Genomic DNA, 16,691 nt, shown 5'->3' with positions numbered 1-16,691 from the left:
TTGATTAAGAAAGGACCCTTATTTTCAGGCTGAGCTGCTTCCTAAGACATATGGCCAATTAAATGATGTGTCCTATAGAGCAACAGAAAATTGTCGAGCTTATAAGATCACATCGCCTCATCAGTCTCCAAACTTATCAATGCAGTAACATCTGCCCCTGCAGTGAGGGCACACAAAAAACAAATATTCCTCTACTGTGCCAAAAAGGTGCATTTTTTTAATAAACCATGCAGCAGTCACACACTCACAGTTTTCCACAGGCTTTAAAGTTGGATGCCATAATTACACTGCAAAGTGCCTTTGAATCAAATCTGTCTCTTGGCCCAGACATGACCCTAAAAACAACAGGAGCTCAGGAGGACAAACACTAACCTCATGTCAAGGTGACACGGTGAGATGAAGCATTTTAATCATCAGGTTTTGTGTTTTATAGCTTTAATGGTGCAGTATTTCAACTAAGACAACAGTTCAGCATCACAGAGAACTAAAGTCACATTTTGCTCTGAACACATTGTTTCAGTTACAGAAGCTGCAGCTCTGAACCAAACTATGAGACTCTATGAAATAAACAGGCATACAGGTACAAGAGAGAGGGTCAGTGTGTGTATGTTAGAGAGACAGACAGACAGAGAGGGTGGGGTGGGGTGGGGTGGATGGTGAAGCTGGACGCCAGATGATTTTTGCTAGTTTTGATTTTTCATTTTCCTCACAGTCACCTCTTAAATATTTGTCTATTCCCATACTGACAGGATTAACATGCAAAACAAACTGTTGAATGAAACGGACTGCCTCTGTGTCTCAGATGTGTTGACAGGCATTAAAACATCCGGTTTTTGCTTTTAATTTCCCGAGATTAAAATCTGGTGCTAATATAAATATGATGCTGCGAAAAAAATAATAATAACCCTCATAATAACCCAATAATCATGAGCGTCTTTTGCGTGTAATCCGGTTTCTTTCGGGCTAAATATGCAGCACCAAATTCCCTCTAAAACATCTCAAAAACAACATTTTCCCCGATTATTAAAAAACATATTTCTGTGATTGAAAATAAAGCACATTCACTGCCAATTAATAAGGATAATTTTTGAGTTATTGAGTCAAACAAACATGCATTCCAAGTCAGGCTAATATAAAACAAGCAATATTTTTTGCACGGTGAAATAATCGCAGGCCTGCAAAGGCAAAGTTAAAAGCAACTTACTGCAGCAGCTCTCAGTCCTCCGCACCACCCGACTACACAGTCCGGAGAAAGGCACTGCATCCTCACTGCCACAAAGCCCTTTCTTCCTCAGATAAGGGGAAGCCAGCAGCTGCGATTCCGGACAGTTAAGATTATATATGATGTGTATATATCGAAGGTTTGTCAGCTCTTCCAGGCCATAAAACCCACTTAAATGACACCACGTGCTTCCTATGCACCATTCACAGGCCCTGCTTGGGGCAATTGGCATATGTAACCTTGTAAACTTTAAAATACCCTAAAAGAAAGACATTCAAAAAGGGATTCAATACATTGTCCACGTATAGGTTAGGCCTAACAGAGCGCAGAGAAAGTGGACGCTGTGCTGACCGGTTCTCATATAACCGTCAAGGAAGTTGAATAGGAAGCTATTAGTTTAAGAGGTGAGTTGATTTTTATTTTCTTTAAGTAGTGCTGTAGAGAAATTACCTCATAACCTTGGGCTATGCTGCGTCATACTACTACTTCTAGCAAAGCTGCTGCTGCTGGTGCTGCTGGTGCTGGACACAAGACACCCAGCAAGTGGCATGATTTTATGTCCTCTGTACTGGCAGATAGTGTTGTTTTAACTACAGTGTAATGATGCCAGGATTAAAGGGCAGGGCGATATCATAAAGTTGCCATATGGCCCTCAACAGTGATGGCGCGTCAGTCCTGCGGCCACAGGAAACCAAAGTTTTGCATTCATGTTGTGTTGTGGGCGAGTGTTATCACAGGCTAGCGTGTCCCTTCCTTCCCTGACAAAACAGGAAACGGGAGTCTGCCTGTGGTGGAGTGCTGGAAAAGGGGCAATAAAGTTTTATGAGGGCCTTAAACTTCAGAGCGCGTTTGTCAGTCAATGAAATTCTGGGGATTCCGGGCCAGGCTAAAAAAACGTGGTCAGTTGGATAAAACAAAAGAAAAGGAAATAGCTGGGTGTTTTTTTTAAAGCAAAAGTACAATTTCTGTAGTTGTGAAATTCAGAGTAGCAACAGCACAAAAGTCATTATATACGCGCCAGCTGTGTGATTGCGCCACAACATCCAAACAAATAAAGACAGAAATGTGCAAACTGACCATAGGAAAAATCCTTATTTTTAATAATGAGACTTTATTGGTTACAATCGACAATTAGGCCATCTATCAGTTATTGTGTGCCTCGTGTAAACCAAGCACTTTAAGTTTACAGAAGGAGAGAGAAAATGGCTTCATTGCACATCACAATATTATCACATACAGTCGCTGAATTACACATCATGATTCAGATTCACAAGGATATGACAGACAACAGGGGCTGATGCATTCACAGAAACCCACTCACAGAGATATTAGCTCACTGGACACATCACACATTCAACCACTGCAACATATTAGAGAAATTAAAAAGAAAAAGAGGTGGAAAAGTAGTATTTTTTTTACTGTTGGAAAACTATGTCACTGTTGATTACAGGACAGCTCAGAAATATTCTTTCATGATGTTGACATAGAGTTTGAAATGATGCGGGCTAGCAGCCAGCCTCCACTACTCTTATCCTAATTAAAAACATAGATTATTATTAGTAGCATTGTGCAGCCTCTCAGTGCACTGCAGCCTTGCAGCGTGAAGGACCCAGCTCCCCTCAACCTCTTGTCCCCTTCGTGCAGCAAAGTGAGGTTATCATCGCATGGGCAGCAAATTAATTTAGAAATGTAAACCGATTGATCAAAGTGAGTGATATTCAATACATTAGGTCCCAAACTGCAGCAAGTGACACATAATTGGTGATGAAGCACACAGAGCGGTGTCATGATGTCATTGCTCCGAGCAGTTCATCCGGAGGTCAGGCGGCACTCCAGCACTGTGCAGTGAGGGGCTTGAAAAACGTGCTGCATGCACCCCGCTTCTCCGGTGCACTTTTTTTTTTATTCCTTCACTTTGATCTTTGAGTCCTTCTTCCACTTCATTCGTCTGTTCTGGAACCAGATTTTGATCTGCCTCTCGTTTAGACACAGGGTGTGGGCGATCTCTACACGCCTGCGGCGGCTCAGGTACCGGTTGAAGTGAAACTCTTTCTCCAGCTCCAGAGTCTGGTAGCGGGTGTAACTGGTCCTGGATCGCTTACCCTCCGATTCTGAAGTGGTATTAAAATCGGTTAGCGTCCAGCAGCATTAGAAATAAATAGAATAATAGGCTATTATTACATTTACAAAAAAAAAAAAGAGAGCCATGAGAAAAAGCATCACAAGCACACATCTGTTAATTTATGTCCCCTCTCACCCTCATTTAAAAGATCAAATATCTTTATTTAACCTGATATTACTTACTGCGGATTTGTGCAATAAAAATTTATGTCAGGCTGATAAGGATGGTTAACTAGATCCAATAAATACGCTCAGTTAAAAGGAAGGAGTGTCCCCTACATTCTCTCGCATTAAAACATGAAATACACAAAGACGATTACTTCAGAAATCTTATCTTATTGTAATATGTAAAGCGGGATAACTAATAATGTGCTGGCCTCCCTGTAAACACTGGCCTCGGCCTCATAACGCTACACAGGGTTAGGGGAGTGTAAGAGCGTGGGAGGAAAAACAGATGTGTAAAATCTAAAGAAGTGGGATTAGAAAATGGAAACTGATGTTTTCCAGAGATGTTTTCCTGTTTCTAGCCTCGCTTGTGCACAGGCGTGCTAAGTAAAGCAACAGGCCTTTTGCTGCTGTTGGACTCGCATATTTTCTAACGTCCCTGCTGCATGTGTGTGTGCTCCTGGGTGTTTGCATGTGGAGCAACACAAAACACAAGTAGCTTCCTTTTTTTTTGCAGCAAATGTGCTCACTGTCCATCTGCAGGCTAAATAGTTCAACGAGTGGTTTCAGGGCATGGAGAAGGAGCACGCCTATTCAAATCTTTTAGAGGTGAAAAGTTCATGATTGGGTCAGGGCATTGGTGTTTCCCAGAGTTCAATTTAAGGCTAAAGCTTCTCCCACACACACACACACACACACACACACACACACACACACACACACACACACACACACACACACACACAGTGAGAGAGTCTGATAATGTCAAACATTAACTAAGACTATAAACGAAGCAAGGCAAAAACTAATACTTGGAGCTGAAATTGTGAATATTATTTCATAGTTTTATCACAGTTTTGTTCTCTTATCCAATTATACCATCATAAATCACCCCGCAGATCACCTCTTCACCGTAACAGAGCAGGTTTACGAGCAATGGATGCCTTTGTCATAAAATTTATGACCGCGAGTTTTTATTATTTCCTGCGTTTGGCCTATAAAACTCAAGAGGGAAACTGGAACGGGCGAAAAGAAGTGTTGCAGCGTAAAGAGTGAATAAGGGAAAGCATCTCTAGTCGCACTTTAGGAAAAACAGGCAAACTTTACCGTGGCTCATGTGCAGTTTTGTCATCCATGGGTAAATCTGTGGCTGCTGCTCACTGTCCTGACGCTGGTTCACATTTGTGTGTCGTTTCACGGTTTGCGTGCTCTCCGCGTTTCTCTCGCTCTCCTGGCTCTTGCTGCCGCCGGATTTTGCGCTCCTCTCCGGGTCTCTGTCTGCCCCTCGTCCCAGCAGCGTGCTGCCGCCGTAGTTGAGCCCGCTTGCGCCCACGGACGAGCTACTGGAGACCATGGTTATCTGTGGTCCTGACGGGAGAGGAGTATCCGTATTGCCACGCAGGCTAGTTTTCATCTCCTCCCGTTCAACAGAGGTCGTGGGGACGGGACAAGTGAATATCCCGTTCACATTAACACCCTCATAACGGCTGGACGTGCGCCCAGAAAGATCGAAACTAAACATAGTGTTAGGAGAAGTTGTCTCGCTTGTTTGCCTGAGATTGCAGCTGTCAACATAAGAGCTCATTTTTTTCTCCAACTACCACCGATACTTTTAAACTAGAGAGGGCTGCGGCATGTATGTTGCGCTTATTTCCTTGTTTTTGTTGATCATTGCTTTTCTTTGTAGCCGCTTTTGGAAAATTCAGAGCTGTCTGCCCTAAAAAAATAATCCAGGATTTATAGGTGGAGTAGGCTTTGGTATCTTTTTTTTTAATTCTTGATCCGACGTGCGCTGCCCAAATATGGGGTATTTGTATGGGATCACGTGCACATGTTGGCCAGTCATAAATTGGCTTTGATACTCAATGGGGATATTGATGAATAGGAGAAACGTGTCCGGTAAACTTTGAGCTGTTGGTTGTTGAGGACCAGGCAGGGATCTTTAGCGCAAAAAAGGGCAGGACAGTAAGACAAGAGCGTCATCTGGTGTCTGGTATGGAGCAGGACGGTCAGGACCGGCCAGAGCTCTCTGCCCCTGACACAGTGCGAGTCCACCAACACACCCATATCTGAATAATTATAATCATAATAACAATATCAACAATAATGATAATAATAATAACAATAATAATAAGGAGGATTTAAAGTGCGCATTTGGTTGAAATATATTTACGCACATGGACGTGAGAACGTCGCTAAAAGTTGTGTTACAGTAGCCTAATAATGCAGCGACGGGAATGTTATAGTGTCTAACTACATATTGGACAATGGCTCATTCCCGTGCTGCTTTGACACCAATCAGAAAGTTGGATATTTAATGTTTAAGAGGGCAAAATTTGCGTAAAAATCACTATATACTTATTTATTACCCACTTGCCTTCACGGCCTCTCTTCGCCATAAAGGTCATGATAATATTAAAATGTACAAACAGGCATCCACTGTTAGTTTGGTGCGTATTTTAGGAACTCTTTCCTTATGCGGTCATCTGACTCAGAAAAGTGCAATGCTCCCCAAAAACCACAAGACGAAAGGGTGAAATTTTTACAAATATTTTATTCCATGATACACAATTATGACAAAACATGAATTCGTAACTCCCAAACAAAAGTGAAGAATTACTAGTGTACAAATCTATCTCACAAGGAAAGCCTATTGTGTCAAATGAACAAAATAAAATAAAAAAGGGGGGCTAAGCGCAATTTTTTATGTAATGCAGCGTCTATCAAAGCGGCTAAATGCACATAAGTCCTCACAGGATTTACATAGGATACTGTTGATTATATACAGGCATTTGTGTTGTGTGTGTTGTGTGTGTCTGTAGTCTATATCCGTGCAACTTTCATGTTTATGCAGGACACTTTTTTCTTTCTGTCTGCGGACGATTCAAGTACTGGATTATACAGGGATCAAATAAAGTGTCCACTCGGTCCTTTTCCTTTCCTTCCGTGGAATGTGCATGTACAACATTGAGTAAAGTCTGACCAACACTGTATTTGTGAGGTGATCAAAGAGTTCACAGTGATGGATGGAGTGTGGGGGGAGGATAAATACATAGTTTTACTGGCATTGGGAATAAAATCAATACTTCTTTTTATTTTCACAATACAAGTGTGACATTGCAATAGAAAAAAAAATCCAAATGTCACAGGGAGGCCATACTGTGGCTGAAATATTCTGGATTTCTAAGGCTCAACACTCCTGTGGTCAACATGGGATATAAGTGGGAAAGCTGCGGGGTAGCCATCATGCAGTGAAGTCGCTCTCAAGTCCATATATTTTTTTAGGTAGTTATGTTGGGTTTTTTAATGGTCATCAGGTGTTTCTCTACCCCCTCTTCTTCTTTTATTTTTTAACTATTCTTTCTTCTTGTCCTCATCCTTCTCGTCTTCCATTGCGCCACTGCGTTCCTCCTCTGTGGAGGCTCCTGTCTGTTCACTTCCAGTCACCGTGGAGGTCAGGTTGCTCTCTTTCTTCCATTTCATGCGTCGGTTCTGAAACCAGATTTTGATCTGCCGCTCTGTTAAACAAAGCGCGTTGGCGATTTCGATGCGTCTGCGCCTGGTCAGGTAGCGGTTGAAATGAAACTCCTTCTCCAGCTCAAGTGTTTGGTAACGAGAGTATATTTGACGTCCCCTGCGTCTGTCTGTCCCGTAGCCCACTCCTGCTGAAATACAAAGTGAAGGCACTGATTTAATCGCTTGAAAGAAGAGGTCACATTTGGCATTTAGATTAAAAAAAAAGCATGCTCCTGTCTGGGCTCTGTGTAACACTTTGAAACAGTTCAACACAAGTTTTAGCTCATTGTTAGAGACAATTGCAATCTAAATCCGTGTAGAAAAATAAACACATTTTAACTGAAAGACAAATCATATCTCAGAGGGCATCTTTGCTTTATTATCTAAAATAATGAAAGCATCATAATGCATTCTCTCTGTCTCACGCCACTGATTATGGCTACTATATCTTTCTTAATATGAAAGCTGTTTGTTTGCACATGTAAAGGCCCATCTACAAGTCGAGGGGATACAGTAATGTTTTATGGGGCCATAAAAAGTAACTTACTCTCTTGGTAAGACATATCGTAAAACTGGCCCATTTCCTTAATTTATTTGTCGTAGTAAAACTCACCGCTGTGTGAGTTCATTCGCTGCATCCACGGGTAGATCGGGATGTTGCTTTTCTGGTCCTGCGCTGCTGCTCTTCCTTGATCCAAACTGTACTCTTGAGCAATGTGGCTTTGTGTATTGAGTCCCATGTTTGTTTGTCTGCAACTGGGGAGCACGTCCTTGTCTTGAAGAAACACGTTTGATCCATATTCATACTGTGCCCTGCCAGACCCAAAAACGACATTATCTTGAGGAGAGTAGAAAGGTGCATATATCCGATTCTGGGTCACAGCGGCACCGTACGACGAAAAATGTCTGACTGTGTCATAGGTGGTGGAGTTTAGGGGTACGTTAGGCAAAACATCTTGACCACCGGATAAATGGCAGGAGAGCGACGGGTTTGCGAAATAAGAATTCATACCTTGCCTGTAACCCTCTCTCCAACTCTCCCCACTTCTTTATCGGTCTCTTTTCAATCTCCTTCTCAGTAAATCTCCTTCCCGTCTGTGTCAACCAACCACACCTTTCTCCAAGGTCTTCTTTTTTTCCCCTCGACTTTCTGCTTCTCTAACTGGACGTGGGCTACTTTGAGGATTCAATATTATTAATTTCCAATCTCCGGTTAAGACGCACAAACCCGAGTGTTATAGCCGAGGCTTGGCTCGGTGAGAGACAATATGACAACGTCAGCTGACCATTCTCCACCAATTGAGAGGCAGGAGTTGAGGAGAAACTGTAGCTTTTAGCTCAGAGCTTGAACATTAGTGCTAAATGCCGATAAACACAACGTAGAGTTGGAGTGGCACACTATACAGCCTGACTGCATGGAGCATTTTTGACTTTAAGTTTAAGAATATGTGGTGTTAATGGAGGAAGTATGATGCGTAATGTGGGCAATGTCATTCAGTACAGTGCTCACACTCACAGCAAGGCGGAACCTTTGCATGAAAACACACATGAACTCAACTCCAAATGTGTCTTAAAGAGTGCAACACAGGAAATCAACTATTAAATCAATTAACTACATTATAAAGCAGCCCCCCTCCCTGTGAGTTCATGTGATTGTTAGTGTGTATGTGTGTGTGTGTCCAAAACTCAGTTTTAATTTCATAACACCACTGCAGCGATGGGCTACAATATCCAAATGCTCTCATCCCGCAGGACGCGCCGCCTTTGTGTGAAGACTAAAATGAATATTGGCATTTACTGTTTATCTCAGCCATATCGACGAGTTTCCAACATACTGTTAATGTTTCCATTGTGTATGAATTATCTGGCATGTGAGCAATTTCAATGCTTTTGCAGTGAACTGGGGGAGGGTGTAGGTGGTAAGAATGCGTTTATGGTCTCTCTTCTGTGAGGGCAATAAAACAAGTGACGTTCCCCAGCACACCAACAACTATCTCTGCAGCAAAGCCCTGCAACACGAGCAGCAATCTCCCAGGCTCACAAATGAAAGCACTGCACAGCACGTGGAGGCATAAAGTGAAAGGGAAATAGCGTGTGTATAGGTCCGAGCGACTATAAAGAGCTGCGTCTGAGAAGATCATTTCTGCCACCCTCTTTGAAAATCTAATCAGTTATGCGACTGTCCAGCTCACGTCAGACAAAATCCTCCACAGGCCAACTGTGCCCCGGTGCTCACTATGAGCTCAGCTCTCAGGTACAGTCTCTTTAACTCGTAACAATAAACAGTATGCTTGCAATTTTTACGCACAGAAGTTAGAGTTAAAATGCAACGTGTTAAAATGCTTATGCAGATGTTCCAGTCTTTTTTTCTTTCCCTGTTCTGATCATACTTCGACATTCCTCTGACACACACAGGGGAAAGGGGAACCGATAATTATCTCAGCAGCAAATGATGGGTTTGGAAATTACTTTCGAGGTGTTCTGCAAAAATCTAGCAAGACTTGAGCGCCTGTCAGGGGCGAAATGTGCTGCCTCCAAATGCGTAAAATTCCACATTAATAATATCAGAAACAACCCAGCTTCACTCACTTTCAGTTTGCTGTGATCAATATAATTGAATTATTTTTGTACATCTGATAAGAGCGCAGTTTTTACACCATTAGATTTTTATTTTTTTTTAAAAAAACAAGCGCGTTTTAGACAGCAGGAAACACATTCATCTGAAACAATATAATTCACATTATCTTGGCTTTTCGCAACAGGCCATAATAGATACCAATAAAATAATCAATACAGTTATTGAAAATGTCTGTTCAAACGCAGCAGCCTATTGGTCCACCTCACTGATCCCTTCAATAGGGTGAATACTTGCAGCCTAAACGTGCAACACTGTTTGGTCTGTTGTTTGGAGTCCTGAATAGCCCATAAAAGAGACAAGAACAAAGAGAAGGAAGTAGCTGGTGCAATAAAAGTTTCCCTTCACCTTATTCGTGGCCATATGTGACATCCGCGTCGCACAAATTTGGGGCAAATAAAGCGCAAAAGTTGCAGGCTGTAATGTCCCCCTACTGCTGCCCTGGGATTAGCTCTGTCCTTTTTTACTTTGGTATTAAGTAACGAATCAGTTTGTGATGGCACACATCAAACATGACGCAGGATGAAACTACTGGGATTCAAATCTATATAAATGGATTTTTAGCCCACTTTAGAGACAATGTTATTATATGTTAGAAAAATATAAAAATACAGAAAATATAAAAAGTATATTCAGCACTTTAACCGCACAATAAAATCAGATTTTAAATTTAAACCATAGAGCTGAAGCCCAAAATGTGATTAATTTGCTGTTTGGCAGTCAGTGTTATGTTGATTTGTCATGCTCACGGTGTCAGAAACAGCATGTGTGCAAGTCTTTGTTTCATTACAACAATTTCTGTTGTCATCGCCGTGCAGTTGTTATAATTCACTCATTGCAGGACGCTTTTAAAATTAACAGAGCTTTAAAAGCTTTTTTTTTTTATTAAAATAATGTTTAAAATATTTGGGGTTTAAAAAACCCCCACAGATTGTACTGAATTGTTTTTTCGCAGCCTCCACCACCCCCTCCCCAAAAAACACGCCGGTCCATAAAGTTTAGGTTGTAAATAAAGGCTGAACACTAAAGCCAATGTGTGGACTGGAGAGGCAGGAATGCAGCGGAGGCTGTGCGCCAGTGTGCAGAATTAGAAAGGTCATTCTTTCCCCCGTGTTTTAGTGTTTTATTGCGGCCCGTGAGGCAAATCACGTGCGCGGCTTTTGATGCAGGAAGGAAAGAAGCCGTTTGGTGCACCTTTTCCACGATCTTTAAAAGGATATTACAGCCGGCGATGAACGAAAGAGCTGGGAGGGTCCAAGACTAAAATGATGAATTATTAACAATAGTCTGATACTGAGTACTAACCATGAGTATGAATAATTAGCATTAATAATTCATTAATGAATAGTATGTGTTGTTGATTTGTAGTGAGTAGTTATCGACGGTGAATGCGCAATGACGCATACTATAGAAACAGATCATGCATAACAGCGCTGTTATTATTATTATTATCATTATCATTATTATTATTATACTTGGACTTATTCGTATTATTATTATTTGTATTATTCTTGCATTTGATGGGGTTGTCTGGTTTGCTCCGGTCATGCTAGATCGCTTTTAAATGTGCGCTTTAATTGGTTGAAATGCTGAAGGCCTGAGTGTAACAGTTTCCCCCCTATGCAACACAACAGGGCCCATCCACGTCCATGAAACTATAGCCTCTCTTCTGCATTCTTATACATCAATATCCAGCAGCACCACATCAGTCAGAATTAGTTATACGGGACCTGTAAAATTTCTACATTATCAGCCATGATTAAAAACACAGCGAGGGAGGCAAAGTCTGCTCTGCCCCTGATGCTTTTTCCTCTCCCCCGCTTCTAACCTTACTAATAAGGAGTAATTCACATACTAACAATGTAAAGCCCTCTATAAGCACTTTACCATCGCTGGCTAGCCCAATTAATGTCCGGAAGTGTTCGACTTTATGCTCGTTAAGCACTCAGGAAGCTGTTGCCCAATGAGCGCATGTTGATCCACACATCATAAATTATGACCATTAGTAGGCAAAATTTTTGCCCTGTCGGGATTTGTAAGTGAGGTTCTAAATGTGGTGATGCGGACAGATTCATGACTTCATGGAGTTTTATGCGAGCCTATCTCTGGTTTTAAAAACACTGCAGGGCCAAACAATAGAGTGTGGTTTTCCCCTCTTATTTTAAACCAAGATTTACCTAACAACCCTAAACGTCATGCATTAAATGGACTCTCTCCCTCCCTTTCCTCTCCTCTCTCCCTCTTTCCCTCTCTCTCTGCAGGCAGTGTTGGGCAGCAGCAGACACGACCCATTGCAACAGCAATGTTTCATAAGGGAAAAGCAAACAACGTGTGTAACAGTAGGTTATAAGACTTTAAAGGCATCCGCGACGAGGCTCTGCCAGTAATTGTGTTTTACAAGATTGAAGCGCGGAGGCTGTTGAGCCTTCAGCAGGGGACAGGAACACGTGAAATCACTTTATGATACTAAAAAATATTTGGTCTCTGCGCAGACAATAATAAAACGCAGAGGGAACATTGCAGCAGGCTGAGCTTTGATAAAACAAACCGCTTTCAACTTCAAATGCAGACAAGAAAGGACTGCTGTCTGAGTCACACACACACACACACACACACACACACACACACACACACACACACACACACACACACACACACTGTGGTATTTAAGATGCCACTGGATACTTCACTGCAATGTGTAAACTATACTGTATGGGGGTGCAAGGGCAATTTAATATCCCTTATCCTTTTTATTTATTTTTTTTAAACACACATTTGCTTTGGTTTTAAACACACACATTGGGACACACACACACACACACACACACACACACACACACACACACACGTATTATATTGGTTGTAGCCCCATCTGTGAGGTGTTTCCCATGCTTACAATATTTGCAAATTAATCTGGGTTTTTTGTTGTCATGATTTTATTTTTTATTGTCAAAAATACTGAAGAAAAATCGAATAAGTGGAGTGTGTTTGATCACAAACACCATAATTCATGTGTGACTTATTACCCGCAGTTCAATCTGTCCCCTCATGTCAGATAAGTGTTGTTATTGTTGGTGATTTTGGTGATAATGAGGGTATGTGTGGTGATTTTTTTTTTATATTATTTTTTTGCTAATGGTGTGAATAAACTCTCATGCTGTCCATCACAATGTCGTCAGTGATTATGTCACAGCATCCTGTAACAAACCGCTGCATCTCATTACATCAGAACAAAACAATAAAACAAACCAAGTCTCTCATTCTCCGTGGTGACACCAACAAATCAGACTCTCAGGAACACTCCTCGGTGTCAGCTCGTGGCGGTTACTCGCTGGCAGCGGTGTATCAGCTGGGTCAGCTGACATCCGCAGTGAACCGCCGCCGAAAACCAGCAGCCATAAACAACAAGCCTCAACACCCGCCCACTTCCACATGCGACGCTTCTGATCGCTAGGGGGCACTGCCGGGATCTACACCGTGTGTCAGTGTGTGTACACACTGTAGTCTGTGTATGTGTGTGTGCGTGTGCATGCGCGTGCGCGTTATTGCATATGTTATTCAGGCCCTTGGCACAGACTGAATATAACAAGTGACAACAAGTATGGAAACAAGAAATAATTAGAGCACGTGAATGAAATTTGTCACTCCCTGGTCAGCAGGGCCTGTGAGTGATGACAAAGTTTACTATCAGTGGGCAATTTATTACAGCACATTGGCACAGCATCTCGAAAATGCCCCGCTAATGTAAGCTAAAGCGGTGAGCACACACACAGCAGGTGCTGCTACACTAGCCAGTCAGATACAATGCCAGTCGCTCAAGGCATCAGCAGCCTCCCAGGCTACAGGTCAGGTCACAGCTCCACAGAACAGACACCTCCACCTTCTCATGATCTCACACACTCTGCATCATTCATCACTTCAGCCCAGCAACCCACCGGCTGATGGCCAAACACAACATGAAAACACTGAGAAAGAGTGATAGAGATATGTGTAATCTTACCCCAGCAGGCTCTCCGTAGTTTGTAGTTTCACTGTGGTCCAGCACAGCAGCTGAGGGGTCACGATGGCGAGTGGGAAATATCAACAGAGCGCACATCTCCCGCGTACTGTCTTCGCATCCCGGCGAGAAGGAGCACACGGAGGCAGGCTGTCTTGTTTGCCGTGAAAAGTCTTTTCTAGCAGGCTTGCTTGCTCCTTTTCCCTTCCCAGTCGCGGCTTTATTGCCTCCGGGGGGGATAAACGCAGCGGCTGGTAGAGGCGGCGACTGTCCCGAAGATCCCTCTGTCAGGAAGTCGGAGATCGGATGAATATCACACGAAGCAGCGCCAAAATGTCTGTGTAGTGTTTTTATATTAGAGTAAAGAAAAAAAGAGGTTTCTACGCCCCAGCTTAGTCTGCTGCTGATACAAGGGAAGGACCAGAGAATAGACAACAGCATAAAGTTCATGTTCATAGAGCGTGTGCCACGTGGCTCGCCTCAGCCAATCGCGGAAAGGATTCAGTCGTAAACTTTTATTACTCAGCTGTAAATTTCTCCCTTTAACAACCAGGAATGTTTGCACCCATCTTTCCCCCTTTCTTTTTTTCGATTGCACAAAACTAAAAATGGCCACACGATATGGAGCGCGATGCTTAGATCCCCCCCCATATATCACAAATCAGACGTGCGTCAAGAAAAATATGACAGTTCCCCTGGTGGACAAGCTGTATGCCATGATGTACCCAAGCCAACGGGAAATGGGAAATAAAAAGTGTGCGAGGGAGAAAGAGAGGGAGGGGAGACAGGAAAAGGAGACAGGGAGAGACGTGGAGAGAAAGAGAGGGAGCTACGTCTAATTAAACTTCAATTAGCTTAACTATACTTCCATATTAGGGCCACTCTCTGTCTGGCTGACTCTCGGGATGGATTACCTGACAGTAAGCAGATATCAGGTTCCACTGATCACATCAAACATCACCTAGATGCCTCGGGTACATGCGTAATATGGAGATTGTGTCAAATTTAACCGAGTGGCTGCAGGGGATTGTCATTTTTTAAACTTGAAAAGCAGGAAAGGTGGAGTTTGAGCCTGCAGAGAATACAAACACCCCAACAGCTATACAAGGACACAGCAAACACTGTAAATATAGTCCAGACTTTCAACAAGATCTATGAGTAACACACACACAGAAGGAAAAATGTACGCATCCTAAAATACGGACATTTTTTTACCTCCTAAAGATGAGGAGAATATAGGGCGGCCACTGGGTTTTTAAGAGAATATCCTCACCTTCAAGTAATATATTGCACTGAAATACATCTAAAAAAACAGAGGAGCAAAAGGATTCAATATGAAGAGAACAATAGAGGAGAAATCATTTAATTTGAGCCTAGCACGCAGGTTTTATCCCATAAATCCCACCAGTGCCAGGCCCCGCGCTTTTTAGAGAAAGAAAATTATGGCATGCAATCTCAGTAACGAATTAAATAAATTCCCTCGCACCCAAAACAATCAGGGAAAAAATTGAGTTACATACTTGGATGAGCTGTGCATCTTGTCCTTGCAGGCCGTGATCTCCACACTGAGCCTCGGCACACACAGACAAAAGATGCAGACCCATCCGAGCCGTGCCTTTACACCGCCAATAAAGTTTACAGCAGGTACACTAAACTTTATTGGGAATGTCAACCCTGTGGTAAAAGCACACACACACACACACAAAGGCCCCATCCGTGGCGCAGAATAGCTGTGACTTGGGGACACATCCGGAATTTTCTAAAGACGACACGCACGTAAATAGAGAAATAAACACCCTGAATGGAAAGGCTGCGTTTTGACGCAATATTGTTCCATTCAGAAAAAAAAAAATACAACACACAATTGAAGGGGATAAAGCCCTAGAATAAAGATCTGAAATGCCTTATTTGATTTTGTGGTGCCAGCTTGGACTTACATAGAGGGACTGAAATTTAAAAAATGAGTTTGCGGGCAATTTGCCTTTTTACGCAAATAAAACATAATAAAAAAGCCTGCATGTGACACTGAGCCTTCATTTCGATTTGTTAGGCTACACTAACTTCACCAATCAGACAGAATAAATGTTGCTCTGCTATTTTTATCTGTGAGTTCGTTTTAGTTAAAAATAAATAAATAAACACAATTATTAAGAGACAACTGTTAATTGGGGAAAAAGGTGCAGCTTGTTTATTTTTATTTATTTATTTCTGCCTCTAAAAGAAGCAAAGATTCCGTTTAATTTCTTTAATCTACTTTTCATATAAAAATTTTAACATTTGGAATTAAATCTAAAGACAGGCCTAATGACAAAATAATATTAATTTGAGGAAAAGAGTCTCCTAACACTCGCACCTTGCAGTAGTCCTCACGTTTAAGTATTTGCATGCATAGTGTTTCATATACACATCGAATAGACTAATTTAGATTATTCAAATAGTCTATAACTGAGCGGATGAAAGCAGACAGACTACAGACGCACCACTGAATAATTCAGCTGCATGATACTGACACAACTACACGGAGACGGCCTTGGTAATTAGCCAAAATGTACTTCTACTATTAAATTAAAATATAGTCTGTTACTGGGCTTCAAATTAAAATGCAGCTTCGGTGAAATTCTGGTGCTAACAGTAGGTGGAGGAAGAGGAGGTCACATTACATGACTTGGAGAAGTAGTGTCGGATTACTATTAATATAATCGAGCGAGTTCTGGTATCAAGACTTTGAGTGACCTACATTGCTGCACGGTTTGAGACACAGTGAAGTGTTGGTGCTACATCAATGATACTCTCGTTTCATGTTGACTGCTCATTTCCTCCGTTTATCCTAAACCGTCACCATGAAAGCAGCAGCTTGACAGGCCAGGAGAAGAGAGGAGAGGAGGAGACTCTAGGTGTTACCTGCACTTGGCCTCTTATCCGCTTTGATTTCAACGCTCACGATGCTTTCCGGAGGTTTGTCTGGACACCAAGTTTTCACACAACACCTTTGCATGGTATAGACGGGATAAAGCCTCCCTCAAGCTTTGCCATTA

General features: G+C 42.2%; 3 protein-coding genes across 5 annotated transcripts in view; all 3 read right to left on the bottom strand.

Moving 5' to 3' along the window:
• Positions 1-16,691, bottom strand: part of LOC125892450 (homeobox protein Hox-C10a-like) — a 59,063-nt gene that overhangs the window by 18,043 nt on the left and 24,329 nt on the right. The gene's annotated exons all lie outside the window — the stretch shown is intronic.
• On the bottom strand, positions 666-5,314 carry hoxc5a (homeobox C5a). The gene is made up of 2 exons (XM_049582482.1): positions 4,616-5,314; positions 666-3,333 (listed from the first exon to the last, which is right to left on the bottom strand). The coding sequence occupies exons 1-2, from the start codon at positions 5,091-5,093 to the stop codon at positions 3,125-3,127; spliced, it is 687 nt and encodes a 228-aa protein (XP_049438439.1). The 5' UTR covers positions 5,094-5,314; the 3' UTR covers positions 666-3,124.
• Positions 6,043-9,777, bottom strand: hoxc6a (homeobox C6a). Of its 2 annotated transcripts, none has more exons than XM_049582480.1 (2): positions 7,638-9,777; positions 6,043-7,173 (listed from the first exon to the last, which is right to left on the bottom strand). In XM_049582480.1, exons 1-2 carry the CDS (start codon positions 8,032-8,034, stop codon positions 6,863-6,865), a joined length of 708 nt encoding a protein of 235 aa, XP_049438437.1. In that variant the 5' UTR covers positions 8,035-9,777; the 3' UTR covers positions 6,043-6,862. The 2 variants fall into 2 exon arrangements, with proteins under 2 accessions (XP_049438437.1, XP_049438438.1); XM_049582481.1 differs by having other exon boundaries at positions 6,043-7,170.

Source organism: Epinephelus fuscoguttatus, linkage group LG7 (genome assembly GCF_011397635.1).
Source record: "Epinephelus fuscoguttatus linkage group LG7, E.fuscoguttatus.final_Chr_v1".
In the NCBI taxonomy this organism is placed as follows: Eukaryota; Metazoa; Chordata; class Actinopteri; order Perciformes; family Serranidae; genus Epinephelus; species Epinephelus fuscoguttatus.
The sequence above is the reverse complement of the archived record's forward strand: the minus strand, read 5'-3'. Positions and strand labels throughout refer to the sequence as shown.